Source organism: Oryza sativa, chromosome 4 (assembly GCF_034140825.1).
Source record: "Oryza sativa Japonica Group chromosome 4, ASM3414082v1".
Lineage (NCBI taxonomy): Eukaryota > Viridiplantae > Streptophyta > Magnoliopsida > Poales > Poaceae > Oryza > Oryza sativa.
This window is the reverse complement of record NC_089038.1, coordinates 32359310-32376297: the sequence shown is the minus strand read 5'-3', so window position 1 is coordinate 32376297 and position 16988 is coordinate 32359310. Positions and strand designations below refer to the sequence as shown.

At 41.7% G+C, this 16988-nt stretch overlaps 1 protein-coding gene across 1 annotated transcript; it reads right to left on the bottom strand.

Moving 5' to 3' along the window:
- Nucleotides 1-1288: 1288 nt before the first annotated feature.
- Nucleotides 1289-15051, bottom strand: LOC9266802 (uncharacterized). The gene is made up of 18 exons (XM_066309843.1): nucleotides 14349-15051; nucleotides 10222-14209; nucleotides 9181-9954; nucleotides 9016-9050; nucleotides 7866-7951; nucleotides 6310-6811; nucleotides 5532-5682; nucleotides 5343-5438; nucleotides 4584-5231; nucleotides 4407-4480; nucleotides 4144-4253; nucleotides 3945-4016; nucleotides 3722-3816; nucleotides 3521-3615; nucleotides 3355-3444; nucleotides 2438-2563; nucleotides 2235-2320; nucleotides 1289-2130 (listed from the first exon to the last, which is right to left on the bottom strand). The coding sequence occupies exons 2-6, from the start codon at nucleotides 14170-14172 to the stop codon at nucleotides 6315-6317; spliced, it is 5343 nt and encodes a 1780-aa protein (XP_066165940.1). The 5' UTR covers nucleotides 14173-14209; nucleotides 14349-15051; the 3' UTR covers nucleotides 1289-2130; nucleotides 2235-2320; nucleotides 2438-2563; nucleotides 3355-3444; nucleotides 3521-3615; nucleotides 3722-3816; nucleotides 3945-4016; nucleotides 4144-4253; nucleotides 4407-4480; nucleotides 4584-5231; nucleotides 5343-5438; nucleotides 5532-5682; nucleotides 6310-6314.
- Between the last annotated feature and the right edge of the window lie 1937 nt (nucleotides 15052-16988).

Below are 16988 nucleotides of genomic sequence, written 5' to 3'. Positions count from 1 at the left end.
TCTGTCCGCAGCCCAACATGACTGTACTTCTACTCTATAATAAAGAGACCTCTGTTGCTGTGATATTCTGTCTTCCTGTGATACCAGCACTGTTTCCTGGGACTGGTATCGATCAACAGGTTAATTTGGAGCGTCACGGGCTAGTTCCGGTCGGGACTAGTTCGGGGCGTGACAGGATATATCCAGGATCTGCGTGGATTGCATGATGGCGATATATGGAAACTGCGTCACTGAAGGAGAAGAGCAATCGCTATGGTGGTAATTTCTTCGGGTGATTCAAGGCAACCGTGAATTTTCTCAGATTATCAGGAATTCAGTCTACAGATGCGGTAAAGCGTGGATGTTGGATTTGCTAGCTTTGTTCATAAGACGATAAGGAAGAAAAGGTTCTATTCAAGTCTGGTGAGTTTGATTTATCTATTTGGTGATGACGTCAGTTAACGGGCCATGGATTAGATCAAGTCAAATTTAAGACGGTAGATGAAGTTGAACTTGGTTTTCGGGGAGTCTATGATATGACAGCTAGGAAGGAATTCAATTTCGCTTGGCAAGACGACTGTGGTGATATGAGAGAAGGTGGAGCACTGTTGCAGGTGGAGTCAAGAGGAGGAAGTTACAGGGATAGCAGAGTCTCTTGTTACGGTGAGCCTGGTGGAGGCTTATTGGGGTAGCTCGGTGTGAGCGGCGAAAAAGGATCAACTCAAGTCTTGGTACATGGAGGTTCGAGCAAGTAATGAATTCAGGTTGGCGTGGCATATTCGCCAAGGTGGAGTTTGTTAGAGTTTGTGTCGAATATGTGTACGTAGTCGGTTACAGTTTAGGACTTGGAGTTGTACTAAGTGTAGGACTAGAGTATGAGTCGGATTTTATCCTAGGATCTCTCATAAATAGAGGGGCGTGCCTGTTGTAACCGCATGGCGACTTAGCATAGCGAGAGGGAGCGGTTGCCGACGTCGACCGGCCGTGAGTCGTTGTAACTCTGATACGTTGTATATGCTGGATCGGGGAGGAGCGCCCGTAATCAGTGCCCCGGAGATGTAGGCTACGGCTGAACTCCGTTACCAAATATCATGTCTCGGTGTCGTCATCGTTTTGGATCTTCTATGGCGTTTTCTTCCGCGTTTAGCTACCGATGTCGATTTCGGGGCTGGTTTTATAACATTCGAGCCGGATAAGTAGCACTGCTTTCTATTGATGAAAACTTGCTTGCACTTATCCATATTTTTTTTTGACTGAAAAGGTAGAGAGGCTCTACCTTATAACCATTGTATTAATGGTGGTCAAAAAAGATATAACAAAAATACATTCAAGCAGAAAGGCAAGAAAAAGAAGAGGTAGAAAAGAAGGAAGAAAGGGATTAGAGAGAACCACAAACAAACAGAAAAACAACATCTATGCTAGTAGAGCTGCCCAACTACATATTGGCGGCTGACATTGTGGTTTAACTCGGTTTTTCCATAAGTGTAGGCAGTCCTTGATTTGATGCGTCACATTAGTTACGGAGAGTTCTTCTTCTCTGAAGGTTCTATGATTGCGTGCTTTTCATAAGCTGTGTGAACAGGCAGCGAAGCATATTGGCCATCCCAGTTTAAGTTGAGTCGGTAGAATTCCCAGGACATGCTCGGTGAACTGTAGAATGTCAGCACTCTGAATTGCCTGATCAAGGAGGTTGAGTTTGTTCCAGATTTCAGTGGCTAACTTGCAGCGTAGAATGATGTGATTAGCTGTTTCTATAGCCGGGCAAACCGCACAATGTGGATCAGATGCCCAGCATTTCTTCACCCTGTTATCATTTGTGTTTAGCCTTCCCCGAAAGGCTAGCCAAAGGAAGATTTTGCAGGTGTTTGGTATTGCTTTAATCCAGATGAAGTGTGCCGGGCGCCATAGGATGCCATGATATGTTATTAGCTCATAGTATGCTGTTGTCGTAAATCCAACCGGGCTCAGTGTACAGCTTCTGTTATCTGGTCTTTCAGGATGTATCTGCTGGGATTGTAAAGTCGTCATAAGCATATCTAATTCAAGTTGAGCTTGGGTGGAGATCACCGGGTGGAGATCAATTGCCCAATTGCCATTTATCCGCTGAGAAGAGACAGTGCAATTGAGCACTTATCCATATTATGTCTTCTTCTGCCAAAGTGGACAACAAAAATGTAAGTACTTCTCAACAGAGTAAATACTTTGCAGTAGCTACTAAAGTTTGAAAGAACTAGAACAAGTTGTATAGCACTCACCATATAAAGGGAAGGAGCTAGACTGTTTGGACGTTCATTGCAATAATTCCAGTCATTTATGTTCATTGAACTAAGCCTTTTGTTCCCTGCATAAGGGATGAACAGAATGCACATCAAGTCATTGACGATACCACAAGCAAGGGATTTTGGGGTGCAGAGGATGCAAACAAGACTTTAAGTTCATAGGGAACAAGGGAACTCACTACATATTATGCAACATGTGGTTCAAAAATTACATCTGGCATTGGCACATTAGCGCCTTGAACAGATTAAGCTGCATCCCTTGGACAGTACCGATTTCATGTAGTTGGTGTCAATAGAAGATTTACCTAAACCAATACACCTTTTGTCAGCTCATATGAGGATTCCATGTAGTTGGGCAGGATGTAAATATTCGGAAGAGATGGACATTTCAAAAATCTAACCAGTTTATCATGGAAAGCAATGAGAAGAAAAATACATAACAGCACAACTTGATATGAAGAATAAAAAACAATGCCCTTCAAACATTATCAATTTAAATGTTTAGAAAACGTAGAAGTTCTGAAGCCTTAAGATCAACAAAGTTGGATTGGGAAAGAAAAATATTTCCCAATGGTAATTCCAATACTAGATTGAAGGAAAGAACATGGCATACTTAATAAGGAAGTTTTCATGAATAGCACAAAGAACTGACACATGAGAATCAAATGGTAATCTATTTGTAGCTCAAACAATGAAAATATAAGTTCTCCTGCAAACTTGTACTGGTGTGCTATGGAGTGCAGGTCAGTTGAATAACTAAGCAGTAACATGGAAGCATTCTTTTTTGCCGGGTCGGCCAAAGGTTGGCCGACCAATTTCATTAAGATTGGGGAGGAAAACAAAGGAATGTTACAGCGACATTACAATGTCGCGCTAGTCCGGGAGAGATCCCAGACACATCGTGAACAAACGAAGGAGAAAGAGACAATACAACAACGATTACTCGCCGAATTGGGAGAAGATCCCAGCTACCCTCCACATCGCGATTTCTTCTTTTATATACATGGAAGCATTCACATCCATTAAAGTGCAAATCGTGTTCAGGAGTCAAGATGGCAAAATAGTTTAAAATATTTGGAGATTATGGAAGCTATACCTTCAAGCATATTACTACTGCATTGTTGGTTCCAAAAGCTGGGTCATATATCGATACATATCAAGCAATCCAACAATCATAGTTATGAATCTGAAAGTTAAAAACCATACATATCTTCATATTACTACTTTTTCGTGAGTAGAACATAAAACAGCTAAAGACGTACCTCTCATATTAACGCGTTCCATATAATATTAACCTGAGATCTGAAGGGACTCCACAATGAACTAATATGATGTAATGGCTATTCTTGTGAGTGTTCTGTACACCAGTAAATTTCGTTAAGCAACATAACTATAAGAATGAAGGATTCTAGTACACCTTGTATGTGTCAGAAATATAGCACTGGAGCAAGAGAACTGCAAACCTTAATCCAAGTAGCAAAACACTGAACACTCATTGTTTTCCACAGTTGTTATGCCATGACTAGCCAAACACTACTAATTCCTCATAAGTGACAACCTGCCGAAAAAACCCCAAAACAATAGTGTGTAATCTCAATGAGAAGTTACTATGAAATGACAATAACTGTGGATCAAATTAGTATTTGCAAACTTTGAGAAAAAATGTCAAATAATGATTTAGGATACCTGTTTGGAAGTTCGCTGCAACAATTCCCGGTAATAGAGTGCAAACAGTCTAATCTAAGGCGCTTTGGTTCACTGCATAAATGGATGAACAAAATGAAGAGCAAGTCATTGAGGATAGCACAAGGGAAGAGATTTGTAGCTTGCAGAGGCTGCAACCAAGACATCAAGGTCCTAGGAGATTCAGAACTGATTTTACAACCTGTGGTCCAAAAATTACGTCTACCATTGACACATTAGCATTTTGAACAGATAAAGTTGCATCCACCAGAAAGTACCATTTTCATGCCTCTGTCAGTAGAAGAAGACTGCCTGAACCAATCACACTTTTTGTGAGGACATGGGGATTCCAAGGAGATGATATACAGAACTGAAGTATCATTGTAATAATATAATTTGACATTAACTTCCAACAGTATGCATCTAATTGTAAAGGAAGAAGATTAATAGTAGTGAGGCACTTACAATGTTACCATTCTGTCACTAGTTAAGCGAGATTGCAAGTATGAAGTTGGGCAGCACGTTAAATACTGTGCATCCTGATTTAGTGGACATAACAAAAAAAATGAATTACTTTGACATGGACATCAGTGAGAAGGCAATTAAGTAACCGTACAACTCAATATGAAGAAGCCGACAGACCGGAGTTACAGAGGTTCAATTGCGCTTCAAGAGTGTGCTAGGCACACTAGTTTTTCTTCTCTTCTTTTGACCATCGTGTCGTTCACTTGTCTTGCCATTGTACAGTTTGTTCCCTTGTTTGTAATATTCATCCAGTGATAAGAGGGTGGAATGTTTCCAAAAAATAGATAAAAAATACACAATTTTACTTCAAATATCAGTACTGTACATGTTCAGAAATTGGAGATGTTCTGAAGTTTTAAGATAAAACAACATGAACTAAAGGAGGAAAACATTTTCCAACGGTGTTTACTAGATCGACCATCAAGGAAACAAAATGACATACTTAACAACTCCCAGGAATGGTATAAATTAGCGTCACAGGTGGATCAAATAGTAGTCTATTTATAGCTCAAACATGAAAAATAAATACTCCTGAAATCTGTTCTGCTTTGCTGGAATATCTGGTTAGCTAAATACCTAAGCAGTAACACAGAAGCATACCCATCTTCCGAAATGCAAATGTTCAAGACTGCATACCATTTGAGAACACTGAGAGTATGGGAACTAAAACCTTCAAGCATGTAACTGCCAGTTTGCCACACTGTTGGTTTCCAAAGCTGTGCCGCTGCCGCACTATCTAGCAATCCAATAATCGTAGTTCTGAATCTGAAAGTTTGGAACCATACGTCAGTTCATATTACTACTTTTTCACAAGGAGAACATAAAAATAGTTATACAACTACTGTTTCATGAGAACATGTTGAGCATAATACTAGCCAGAGTCTGAAGGGACTCCATGATGCACTGATATGATTTGATTGGGTTTTCTTGTGACGGTCCGGTACGCCATTAAATTTCACTAAGAAATGGTAACTAATAAATTAAACAATGTTAGAACACCTTTTATAGTAGCAAACGTACCACTGGAGTGAAAAACAATATCAGTTGCAGAGCACTGGAATTTACCATGTTCCACCATTATTATGCCGTGATGATATTTTGATCCATAATGTATGTCAGTGCAACTAGCTGAACACCACTGGTTCTTCAGGAGTGATGACCAAAATATAATACAACCGAAGTATTAAGAAGCCTACTGGAACTCACAAAAGAACACCTGCACAACAAACTCCCAAAACAATGGTGAGTAATCTGATTGCAACATAACTCTGAAATGGCATTAACTATGGATTAAATTAGTATTTGAATCTTATGAGAAAAAAATCTCCAAAATGATTTAAGTTACCTGTTCTCACTAATTCCACTACTAAAGAGTAAAAATTGGAAACTGGTCAACTTAGTGCATCTGTTTGATATAGTGTTTGGAACATCTTACAGCACAAGTGAATTTACAGGATTATGCAACTAACCATGAACATTTTTTCACATAACAGAAATGGTTTACATCAACTAACCATAACGATTCCCTAAATACACTGATGGTACTGAAAAACCATGCAACCTTAAAGCATAAGATTAAGATATATTCGTTTTTAATCAAAGGCAAGTGTACAACAACAGCAACAATTCATGACAGGTGGGATACCTATATGGCATATTGGCATCTCTTTCTTCAGTATGGATTTTAAAAATGTTTGTTGTGCATGCATGGAAATGGTACATCAGGAGTGAAGTTCCATTCTACATCTACTTACATAATATATGTACAGGAAGAGGATATTGCACAAGATCAACAGATGATGCCATGGAACTTAGGTATGGGGAACAGGGAAGCATTTGTTACCTTTATTAGTCTAGTATGATTTCTGGGATGGTTCCCTTTAGCTTCCTGCACCGCTGTTTGAACTTCTCGTTCCAGCTAGCTCTGACATCTAGTTCTTGCAGTGAACTGGGGAGGCCACCCTTGGGCAGCGACCGGATGGATGGACAGCCGATGATCTCTAATCTCTTGAGGCTGGTAAGTCTATGTAGCCCCGCAGGGAGGCACTGCAGATTAGTGCATCCCCAAAAATGGAGGTCCTGGAGGGAGATGAGAAGCTGAAGTGCCTCCTCTTGCTCCTTCGTGAAACGCTCCACCTCGTCGTTCCATCCAAGGACTAGCTTGGTGAGGGAGGAAGAGAGGAGTCTGCAGATGGGCTTCACGTGGACACCTGCGAAGTCATCCGTATGAAGCTCCTGCAGCTTGGAGGAACACTGAAGAGGAGAAAGCTGCTGCTCTTGTCCGTCCTGCAGCCCCCCGAGTATGGGATCCAAACCAGCAAAGAATCTGGGTGTTCCAAAGACTCCTAATACAAAATTGAACGTTGTGATGCAAAGCAATGAGAAACAATTAAGTAGCCACATAACCCGATATAAAGATAAGAATAATACAATGATACTTGTAACATGAATAAGTAGTCCTCCTAACCTGTACAACGCTGCAGCGGAAAATTATGGTCTGTTCAATAACATGAAAGCATTCATATAATTTGAAGTGCAAATAGTGTCCAGGACTACTTGGCACTTGAACACACATTGAGTCTATGGCAGCTATCAGGCCTGTTTATTGCCACGCTATTCACTTTCAAAGCTGTGCTAGCGTACTACAGCGCACAACTAGCAAGCAATTCAAAAGTCATACTTATGAATCTGAAAGTTTGGGAACCACATATCAGTTCATATTTCTACTTCTCTGCAAATGGAACATAAAACAATTACAAAAGTACCTTCCATAAGAACCTATTGAGCATAATAATAGACTGAAATCTGAAGGGACTCCATGATACACTGACATGATAAGATGGTTATTCTTGTGAAGGCCCTGTTCACCATTAAATTATGTTAAGCAACAATAGCTATGACTAATGCTCAAAACCTTGTATGGGTGGCAAAAATTAAAGCCAAAAGCAAATATCAAAACGCTGGAAATTCATCGTAATCAAAACACTGAGGTTGCAAGTGGGCAGCTTGTTGAATACTGGCATCCTTATTTAGTGGACAGAACAAAAATCAAATTACTTTTACATGGAAAGCAATGAGAAGGCCATTAAGTAATCACATAACTCAATGTTCAGAAAATGGAGATGAGGAGAAGAACATTTTCCAACGGTGTTTACTAGATCGAGCAAAGAAAATGATATACACATTTTCCAGGAATGGTATAAAATTAGCAACACAGGGGGATCAAATGGTAGTCTATTTATAGTCCAAACATGAAAAATAAGATCTCCTGACATATGTTATGTTGTGCTCTGGAATGCTCTGGTCAACTCAAAGCAGTAGCATCGAAGCATTGCCATCATTTGAAATGCAAATGTTCAAGACTGCGTACCATTCGAGATGAGACTATGGGAGTTATACCTTCAAGCATGTAACTGCCACATTGTTGGTTTCCAAAGATGTGTTTCTGCCACATCTGTCTTGCAATCCAATAATCAGATCTAAATCTGAAAGTTTGGAACCGTACATCAGTTCATATTAATCTTCATAGGAACATGTTGAGCAGAATATTAGCCTGAGTCTGAAGGGACTCCATGATGGACTAATGTGATTTGATGCTATTATTGTGATGCCATTAAATTTCTCTAAGAAATGGTAAGTAAGAACTTAAATGCTGCTAGAACACATTTTATGGTAGCAAATATAGAGCTGGAGCAAAAATAAATGCAAACCTTAATATCAGTTGCAGAACACTGCAAACTTATCATTTTCCACAGTTATTAAGCCAATAAGCCATGATGGTATTTTGATCCATAATGTATGCCAATTCAACTAGCTAAACACCACTAAAGTCTTCAGGAGTGACGACCAGAAATATGCACCCAAAGTATTAAGAAGTCTACTGGAACTCACATAAGAACACCTGCGCAACAAACCCCAAAACACCGGTGAGTAATCTGATTGCCACATAACTCTGAAATGGCATTAACTGTGGATTAAATTAGTATTTGCAACTTATAAGAAAATCTCAAAAATGATTTTAAATATCTATTCTTATTACTTCCATTACTACGGAGGAAAAATTGGAAACATCCATTACTAAAGAGGAAAAATTAGAAACAGGTCGTCTTAGTGCATCTGTTTGATAGGAATTAAAATATTTGGGACATCTCACTGCTTAAGTAAATTTACAAGATTATGCAACTATGTAATACCATTTTTTAGATAATGGAAATAGTTTGCATCAACTAATTAACCATAACCATTCCCTAAATACACAGCCCGTAAGAAAAACACTATGCTACCTTGAAGCATAAGATATATTCATGTTTAATCAAAGACAAGCTTACAACAAGCAGCAACTTGTTCATGACAGGGATCAGACCTATATGACAGCTGTTTCTTATATATGGGTTTTAAAAAGTTTTCTGGGAATATCTAGGCAAGGATATGGTACATCAGGAGTCAAGTTCCATTCAACGTTTACTTACAAGATCTATGTACAGGTAGAGGATATCACATGAGATCCACATGTTGGGGAACAGTGCATGGATAGATTGTGAAGTTCTACAAGGCTACAGGAATGTACAACTTGAAGGCAGTGCCCTGCATGACAGATTGCAAAAAACAAACATTTAATCAGATTGTGTAGTAAGTACTACATCAAAACCCCAACAGATGATGCCATGGGACTTACTAGGTAGAGGGAACAAGGAAGCATTTGTTACCTTTGTTAGTCTAGTATGATTTTTGGGATGGTTCCCTTTAGCTTCCTGCACCGCTGTTTGAGCTTCTCGTTGTTGCAGTATCCGACATCTAGTTCTTGCAGTGAACTGGGGAGGCCACCCTTGGGCAGCGACCGGATGGATGGACAGCCGATGATCTTTAATCTCTTGAGGCTGGTAAGTCTATGTAGCCCCGCAGGGAGGCACTGCAACTTACTGCATCTCAAAAATTGGAGGTCCCGGAGAGAGGTGAGGAGCTGAAGGGCCTCCTCTTGCTCCTTCATGAAGCGCTCCACCTCGTCGTTCCATCCAAGGCGTAGTTCGGTGAGGGAGGAAGAGAGGAGCAAGCAGATGGGCTTCACGAGGACACCTGCGAAGTCATCCGTCCTGAGCTCCTGCAGCTTGGAGGAACACTGAAGAGGAGGAGGAAGCTGCTGCTCTTGTCCGTCCTGCAGCCCCCCGAGTATGGGATCCAAACCAGCAAAGAATCTGGGTGTTCCAAAGACATCTAATTCGCTGAGCTGACCCTGGGTGAGGAGAGGCCACAGACCCTCGCATCTCAAATCCTCCCCACAATCATCGATGTGTAGTTCTGTGAGGAAGTTGAGGTTTGAGATGAAATCCAGGGTCTGCACGCCCTCCTTACAGCCAGCAATCTTGAGGCATTGCAGGGAGGACGGGAAAGGGCAGCCTGGGGCCTCGTAGGCGGAGAGAAACTTGGGGCATTTTGTGATTTGTAGGGCGTGTTTGGTTGCTGCCCTGGCGAGTATTTGCCTGGCCTGGAGCTAGCCAGAGCAGTAAGTAGTAGTGTTTGGTTGCTTCCCTGAACGGTGTCTATGCTCCGGCAAGGGTGCCGGACTCAGGCCACCAAAAATGAACGCCTGAGTCAGGCGTGGGTATGTGTCTAATCCTCCCCCATTGATTCTTCATTGATATGACTGTTATCAACACTTGTCAACATCTTACTCAAGTAAACAAAATGTTTATATATAATATATTCACTCAGGCGTAGGTTTTCAACCAAACAACAAAACATCACACATGCCTAATCAGGCACAATAAAACACAGCTTTTCTACCACACAGGCATGGATTTTTCTCAGACAAGTCAGTCAGGTCACCAACCAAACAAGCCCGTAGTCTCTGGAGGGAGCGCAGGGATTGGAGCCCCCATCCTCCTGTCTCATCCTCGTGGCTGGTGGGAAGAGCAGGACGAGCAACATCTAAGATAAGCTCCGGGCATCTGTAGAGAATTAGTTGTTGTAGAGAGTTGGAGAGGTGTGCTGGGAAGATCAGCATCCCATCGTCATCTTCTTGATCCATGGCTAGCTGGGGTACCACTCCCTCTTCCTCCACCAGATCCTCTGCTACTTGCTGCTGCTGAATAGATTCGACTGCTTGTGTATCCTCCAGCTCAACAGCAGTTGTTTGCTGCTGTTCTACAGCTATACACATCCGTGTAATCTTGTTGCAGTTCATAAGATACAACTCTGAGAGCTTTGGGAGATGAGAGAGAAGCTGTGACAATGCTTTCCCACTTCCATGGTAGCTAGAAATAGATAGGTACTCAACTGGAACTTGCCACTTATAGTCACTCAAACTTTCTGACAGATGGAACACGACACTTGAACTATCAAGTCTGAGTATCTTCAGTGAAGTCAACATTTGAAGGTAACACCCCGCCAAAGGTGGGCAATTATTGATCATCAACTCTTGTAGTTGGGTTAAATTATAGAAAGCCAGAATCTTGTCATCTAAGCCATTTAGATCTGTCTTTCCTACAATCCTCAAGCTGTATGTGCTCATGTAGTGTAATTTTTTCAACCTTGTCCCTACATCCTTTATGTATACAAAGCACAAGGTTTGCGTGTAAGGCATAGGAGGCATTCTTAGTTGTGGACAATTCTCAATTTCAACCTCTCTTAGCCTAGGAAACAAATTCTCATATCCTTCTGATGGGCAATAAGTACAATATGAAAATGGTAATTCTATTACCTCATTGCAATTCTTTACGATGAGCACTTCTATAAGTGAGAACATCGGGACTTCTTTTGCCGTCCACTTTCTCAAATTAGGCAACCCGACAAGTTCTAGCCTTTTCAAGTTCTGAAAGCTTTGTCCTGTGTTGCAGCTAACAAATTGATCTTCACCAAGTCCGTTTACCAAACACACCTCCCCTATCGGCGGTAAGTTTTTCCATGTTACATTGGAAAGATGAAGAGTCTCCAAGGATTTCACAGAGAGCTCTGCACCTAGCCATGATGGGCAAGTAGATCCTCCATGTTCAATGATGAATAGCTCTTTGAGGTTGTTACATGGTCGAAGGTTCTCAAGTACTTGATCTTCTTTGTCAGGATACCTACTTGCTTGGCATTTGTCCCAACTTAATGCCAACTTCAGTAAGTGGTTCTTATCAAAAAGTTTTGCTTCTGCCGCTGCTTCTTTTGTGTCTATTCTCTCAAGGTTATAAATACCAAGTCTTCTTAGCTCCATCAAATGACCTAGTTGCTTTAGTTCAAAACTTTTTTCCTCTTTATTGACTTCAAATCTTTCTAACTCTTGTAAAAACTGTAGTTTTCCCACATCGCAAATAGCAAAGTGAAGCTTATCATGTTTCGTAAGAAAATGGCATAACTTTGAAAGATTGCTAAAGTCTCTAGGCAAATCGAGACAACCATCCCATGCTTCTAGATCTAGAATCCTCAAATGATAAAATCTAGAAAGGGCACTTGTTAAATGAGTTTTACTTCGACGTGGTGCCCCTAGCCTTATGTAGCGTAGATGGACTAGTGTCGAGAATTTATTAAAAATGAACCCCACAGGAAATGACATTTTGGGCAAATGTAGAACACGGAGAGCACTTGCTTCCTTGAACAAATCATGAAAACTTTCAGCAAAACTTTCATCTAGTTCCCCAAATATCATCACAGTTTGCAAGTTTTCAACCTTTACTCTTGTCTTTAGTTTTTGTAATATGTTCCTAAAGCTTTCATTGTTCATTCCATCACTATCATCCACACCATCTGTATTGATAGACAAGTGACGAATGGAAGGCCAAATTTCCACTGATCTCACATTAGAATAATGTAAACTAACACACTCACGAGATGCAACCTTCGCTGCTAAATTATGTAGCAGGTCATGAATAATATAGCATGGATGCCCATCGGTTTCATCTTTTTTGAAAAATCCATGGCTGACCAAATCATTTAAATTGTTCAAAGCTATATCATCATTTGTTTTATTCTGATATTCAGAATGTAAAATATCTAGTCCTATCCAAAAGCAAGTAAGTTCTTTTGTGTCAAACTTGTAATCTTCAGGAAACAAAGCACAATAGAAAAAACATTGTTGCAGATGAAAAGGTAGATAATCATAACTAAGCTGCAATGCAGGCATAATGTCATGATTGCTGGTTTCCATTTCCCATTCTCTACTTTCTAGGACTCTGTTCCAATGATATTGATCAAAGTGGTTCCTCAATAGTCGACCTACTGTTTTTGCTGCAAGAGGGGAACCTTTTAGTTTTCCTGCAATCTTATCTCCGATCACAAGTAAGTCTTTATGGACGTCTCTTGGTAGCTTATCACCAAATACATATGCTAGGAATAAATCCCTAAACGCTCCAGGGTCCAAACCTTCCAAATCTACTGAGTTATCCATTGTTTTAACCATTTCTGCTACAACCGGAAACCGAGTTGTGACTAGAATTATGTTACCCTTTGTCTGTCCTTTTGTTAGTGGAAGTAAAAGCTTTTTCCAATCATCACTTTGACACTTCCAAATATCATCCAATATCAATAAAAATCTTTTAGACTTCAATCTTTGTTCAATTAGCTCTTCTGGTCTACCATCTTTTTCACCATCCACTTTAGGGACATATTGTTTGATCTCTTCTATGAGCTTATCAACACTGAAATTTTGAGAAACACATATCCAGACCTTGACCTGGAAATGGTTTTGCACTTCAAGGCTTTTATATATGTATTGTATGAGAGTTGTCTTCCCTATGCCTCCTGGGCCAACAATCGGCAAGACAGTCAAGTCCTTGCCGCAGTCTGTACCTTGGGTTATATAATCTATTATGCTCTTCGCTGTATCATCCCTCCCATACAGTTTAGGCTCTATACTTGTAGGTGTGGTGATGGGACGATTGCTCGCAGTACTGGAATCAGTGCTACGGATAGAATGGTGTATCTCTAGATTAAGAATAGTGGTGACCTTTGCACACACGAGCTGCAGTTGGTCGACAACATCCTTCATTCTTATAGACAGACCCACTCTGTCAATCTTCAACTTTGGCGTTTCTTTGATCACATCCTTTCTCTGTTGTGGTGGCTTGTGCATGCAAGCACCACAACAGATTGAAACGCTAGAATCATCATCAACAACAGCTGGAAAAGATGAGCAATGGAGGCGTTTACCGACAGCATGGATGGTGTTGCGAGCACCGGAAGCAAGCTTGCGGATGCCGCCGCCGGTGGCCTCCTCCTCCTCCTCACTGTCATGGTCGTTGTATGACCAACCACAGCAGAGGCCACGTCCTTGCGCACCTTGTTCTGATCTTGGATAGGTGTGACTACCATTATCAGCAGCAGCAGCACAGGAGCATTTAGAGAATCCCAGCCGTTTGCTGGCAGCTTTGGCAGTGTGGGTGACATTGAGGAAGAGGTTGCGGGCGCAACCGCCGGCGTGCTCATCGGCGGCGTGGTAGGTGCCGTCGAGCTCGTCCTGGATGCGGAAGTAGTCGAGCTCGTCCAGCACGTCGTCAGCGTCGAACGCCAGGTCTCGCAGCTTCTGGAGGAGCTCCTTGAGCGCAGGGCTGCGTATGTCTTTGCCCTGCGCGTTGTCGAGCACCCCCTGCGCGTAGAGCAGCTCCATCTTGAGGGCGTCCACGTTGGGTCCGAGCTCCCGGCTGGCCGCCCACGCCTCCACCAAGCCGTCCGAGACGGGGCCGAGGGCCTTGCCCACCACCCACCGCGCCGCGCTCACGGCGGAATCCATCGATCCGATGCGCGCGGTTGCGCTTCAGTCCAAGATGCTGCATGCAAAATCGAGAAGACGAACCATTAATTCTCACTCAAATGCAATCGAATGAACAGTAATATGACAGTGGTATTCAGCTATTGTTGATTCGTGGCTGCTGTTAGAGGAGAGTGGATACGTACGTTACGACTTACCCAAGGCCGTACGTGCTTCTGCGGCGTCGGCAGTCGGGGGCACGAAGGTGGAGCGCTCAGGTATTGGGGGTGAATGCTTGAGAGAACCGTGCAAAGAGGGTCGAGTTGTGGCGCTTGCTTTGGAGACGGGAGTCCGGAGGGAAGATGCTGGATGGAGGCTGCTAAATTACTCCACTAACCTTGTCTGTTTTTCTTTTTTTCTAAAAAAATATATTTCCTCGGTTTTCACAATGCTAGATGTTTTGCTTTTAAATAAATTTATACATAGACATATGTATATGCTCTATATATGTGTTTAGATTTATATATGAGTTTTTAGTAAATTTAGAAAAGAGATAAAGAAGCTAAAATGTCATTTTGTGGAACGGAAGGAGTAGCTATTTAGATGACAAGCGGAACAAAGGTACATCACATTAACAGGATGAAAAACAACATTGAGCTCGCTTCCTTCGTCGGCGGGTTTGCCCAGCTTGTTTGAAACTTTCGCACGGAACACCACCGTTTAGTAGTTTGAAAAATGTGCTAACGAAAACCGAGGTAAAAATCTGAATCTTAATAAAAAAAATCTAGGTCCTTTTTTTTTCTAATTAAGATGCAGATTTCACCTCGATTTCTGTTACCACATTTTTATAAAGTGCTAAATTTCTGGTAAGAAGTTGCTTTAAAATATCAAATAAAAAATAAACCTCCGTGTTCACCTGCAGATAACATGTGAGATAACATGTCAAGTTAAAAAAAAAGGACAGATAACATGTGAGATTGAGACCGTCTTCACGTGGATACCACACGTCAATTTACTCTCTCCGTCCTAGTTTATGAAAAAAATAAACCTAGCATGGATCCGGAAAGGAGTCATATTCATATTTATAGGTTGCAGCGATCAAACCGAAAAAGTGTTCACCTGCGTGGACGCATTAGTCCAAACAAAGTGTCCTTGTACGTAGATTTTATAAACGTTACCAGGTTGGAAACAGATTCGACCCACATAAATGAGCTCTTGACCCACAGAAATGAGCTCTCCGCGCGCTCCTCGCTGGCAGATCTCAAGAAGAGGTCCCGTGCAGAGATACTAACAACAATGCAGTATAGAACTTTTTTAAGGTACACTTGGAAAAAAAAAACTCCACACTTCAACAATGCAATATATAATTACTAGAAGAGCGTGACTATTGGCACGCTTACAATTTTATAACCTGCACAATATGCTTAATGAGTATGTAGGTTTAATAGACTAACATCATACCATTTAATATATTGATGGTATTAAAATGGAAGGGGTTGGATATTGGCTACCGGAAATTATTTTTCTAGCAGAAAAAAAGCTGCGATATCTAATCCATTTTTTTGGCCGGTGAAGCAGCTAGAAACCCTGCTTCACGATGCCCAACAATTTTTATCAATGGAAAAGTCGACAATAGTTATCCAAGAGTTCTGTGTAAAAGGATTATCATGCAACGGATCAAAGGTACATCATGGATAGCACACTATGACACCACGGAGATAGCCACTTCTGTCAACGACAGCCCCTGAATTCACCCTTCCTTGAGTTGGTTCGATTTGGAGAAGGAGATTATTTTTTTTTTTAAAAGAAACTACATTTATTTTGAGATGGAGAAGTTAACTCTAGTATGCATATGCACTAAAATTAACATTGCATTCACGAGTGCTCGTCGGTTTTAAGTAAGAATAGGTAATTTTTGACACTTTATTTTTTTTTAAAAAAAACAACTTTAAAGCAAGCACTTCCAATTTCAATTCTAGTGATTCTTAAAAAAAAGAATACAAACCCAAGAAATAAGTTTGATATGAAAATTGTTGAAAATGGAGTTTTTTTAAAAAAGTTTGTTGAAAATAGAATTATTATTTTTGTTTGAAAATAAAATCTAGAGTAAATTTGTTCCCTTTTGAAATAGCCCGGGCTCTATGGGCGCAGAGTAGCTCATGCTTTGTGCAAGGAAAAAGTACACCGAAGGTCCCTCAACTTGTCATCGAGTTAAAAATCGTCCTCAAACCGCAAAACCAGATATCCGACGTCCCTTAACTAATCAAAATCGGTTACAATAGGTCCCTCGGTAGTTTTGATCCCGGTTTTATCCTATGTGGCGCTTTGACCACATGTCAGCGCGTCCACATTAGCCTCATCTCTCTCTCTCTCTCTCTTTCCCCTCTTCTCTCCCTTCCTCCTCTCTCTCTCTCTCTCACTCTTCTCTCTTGGGCTCTGGGCAGGCCGACCACCAGGTAGGGAGGAGACCGATGGGGCGAGGCGGGAGAGGAGGTCCGGTGGCCGGCGACGACACGGGAGCAGGGGAGCAAGGCATCGGCGGCGGCGGCGGTAGTGGCGCTCTGGCGAGCTCCTCGCCAGCGCGGCCGATCTCGTTGTGTATCCAAAAGAGAAAAGGTATCCTATTCAAATGCAAACCCGACGGTACCCTTCTGCGAGTTGCATGGTCGGCCTTGAAGAGGATGGCGAAGAGGTTGGCAGCCTTGAAGAGGAGGAGGGCGAACCAGTCGTTGGCGAGGCGGTGGAGGAGATGGCGTTGGGCGTGGGTGCAGGGGGCGGCGGAGTCGAAGGCGGAGTCGTCGGAGTCGATGTGGGAGAAGAGGGCGTGGGAGATGGCGATGTGGACGAGGAAGAGGAGG

Coding starts and splice junctions, on each gene's coding strand:
- LOC9266802 (XM_066309843.1), bottom strand. CDS start 14,172: ATGGATTCCGCCGTGAGCGCGGCGCGGTGGGTGGTGGGCAAGGCCCTC. Junction 9,955..10,221: donor AAGCTGTGTTTTATTGTGCC/TGATTAGGCATG, acceptor TGCTCTGGCTAG/CTCCAGGCCAGGCAAATACT. Junction 9,051..9,180: donor TCCCAAAAATCATACTAGAC/TAACAAAGGTAA, acceptor TCTGTCATGCAG/GGCACTGCCTTCAAGTTGTA.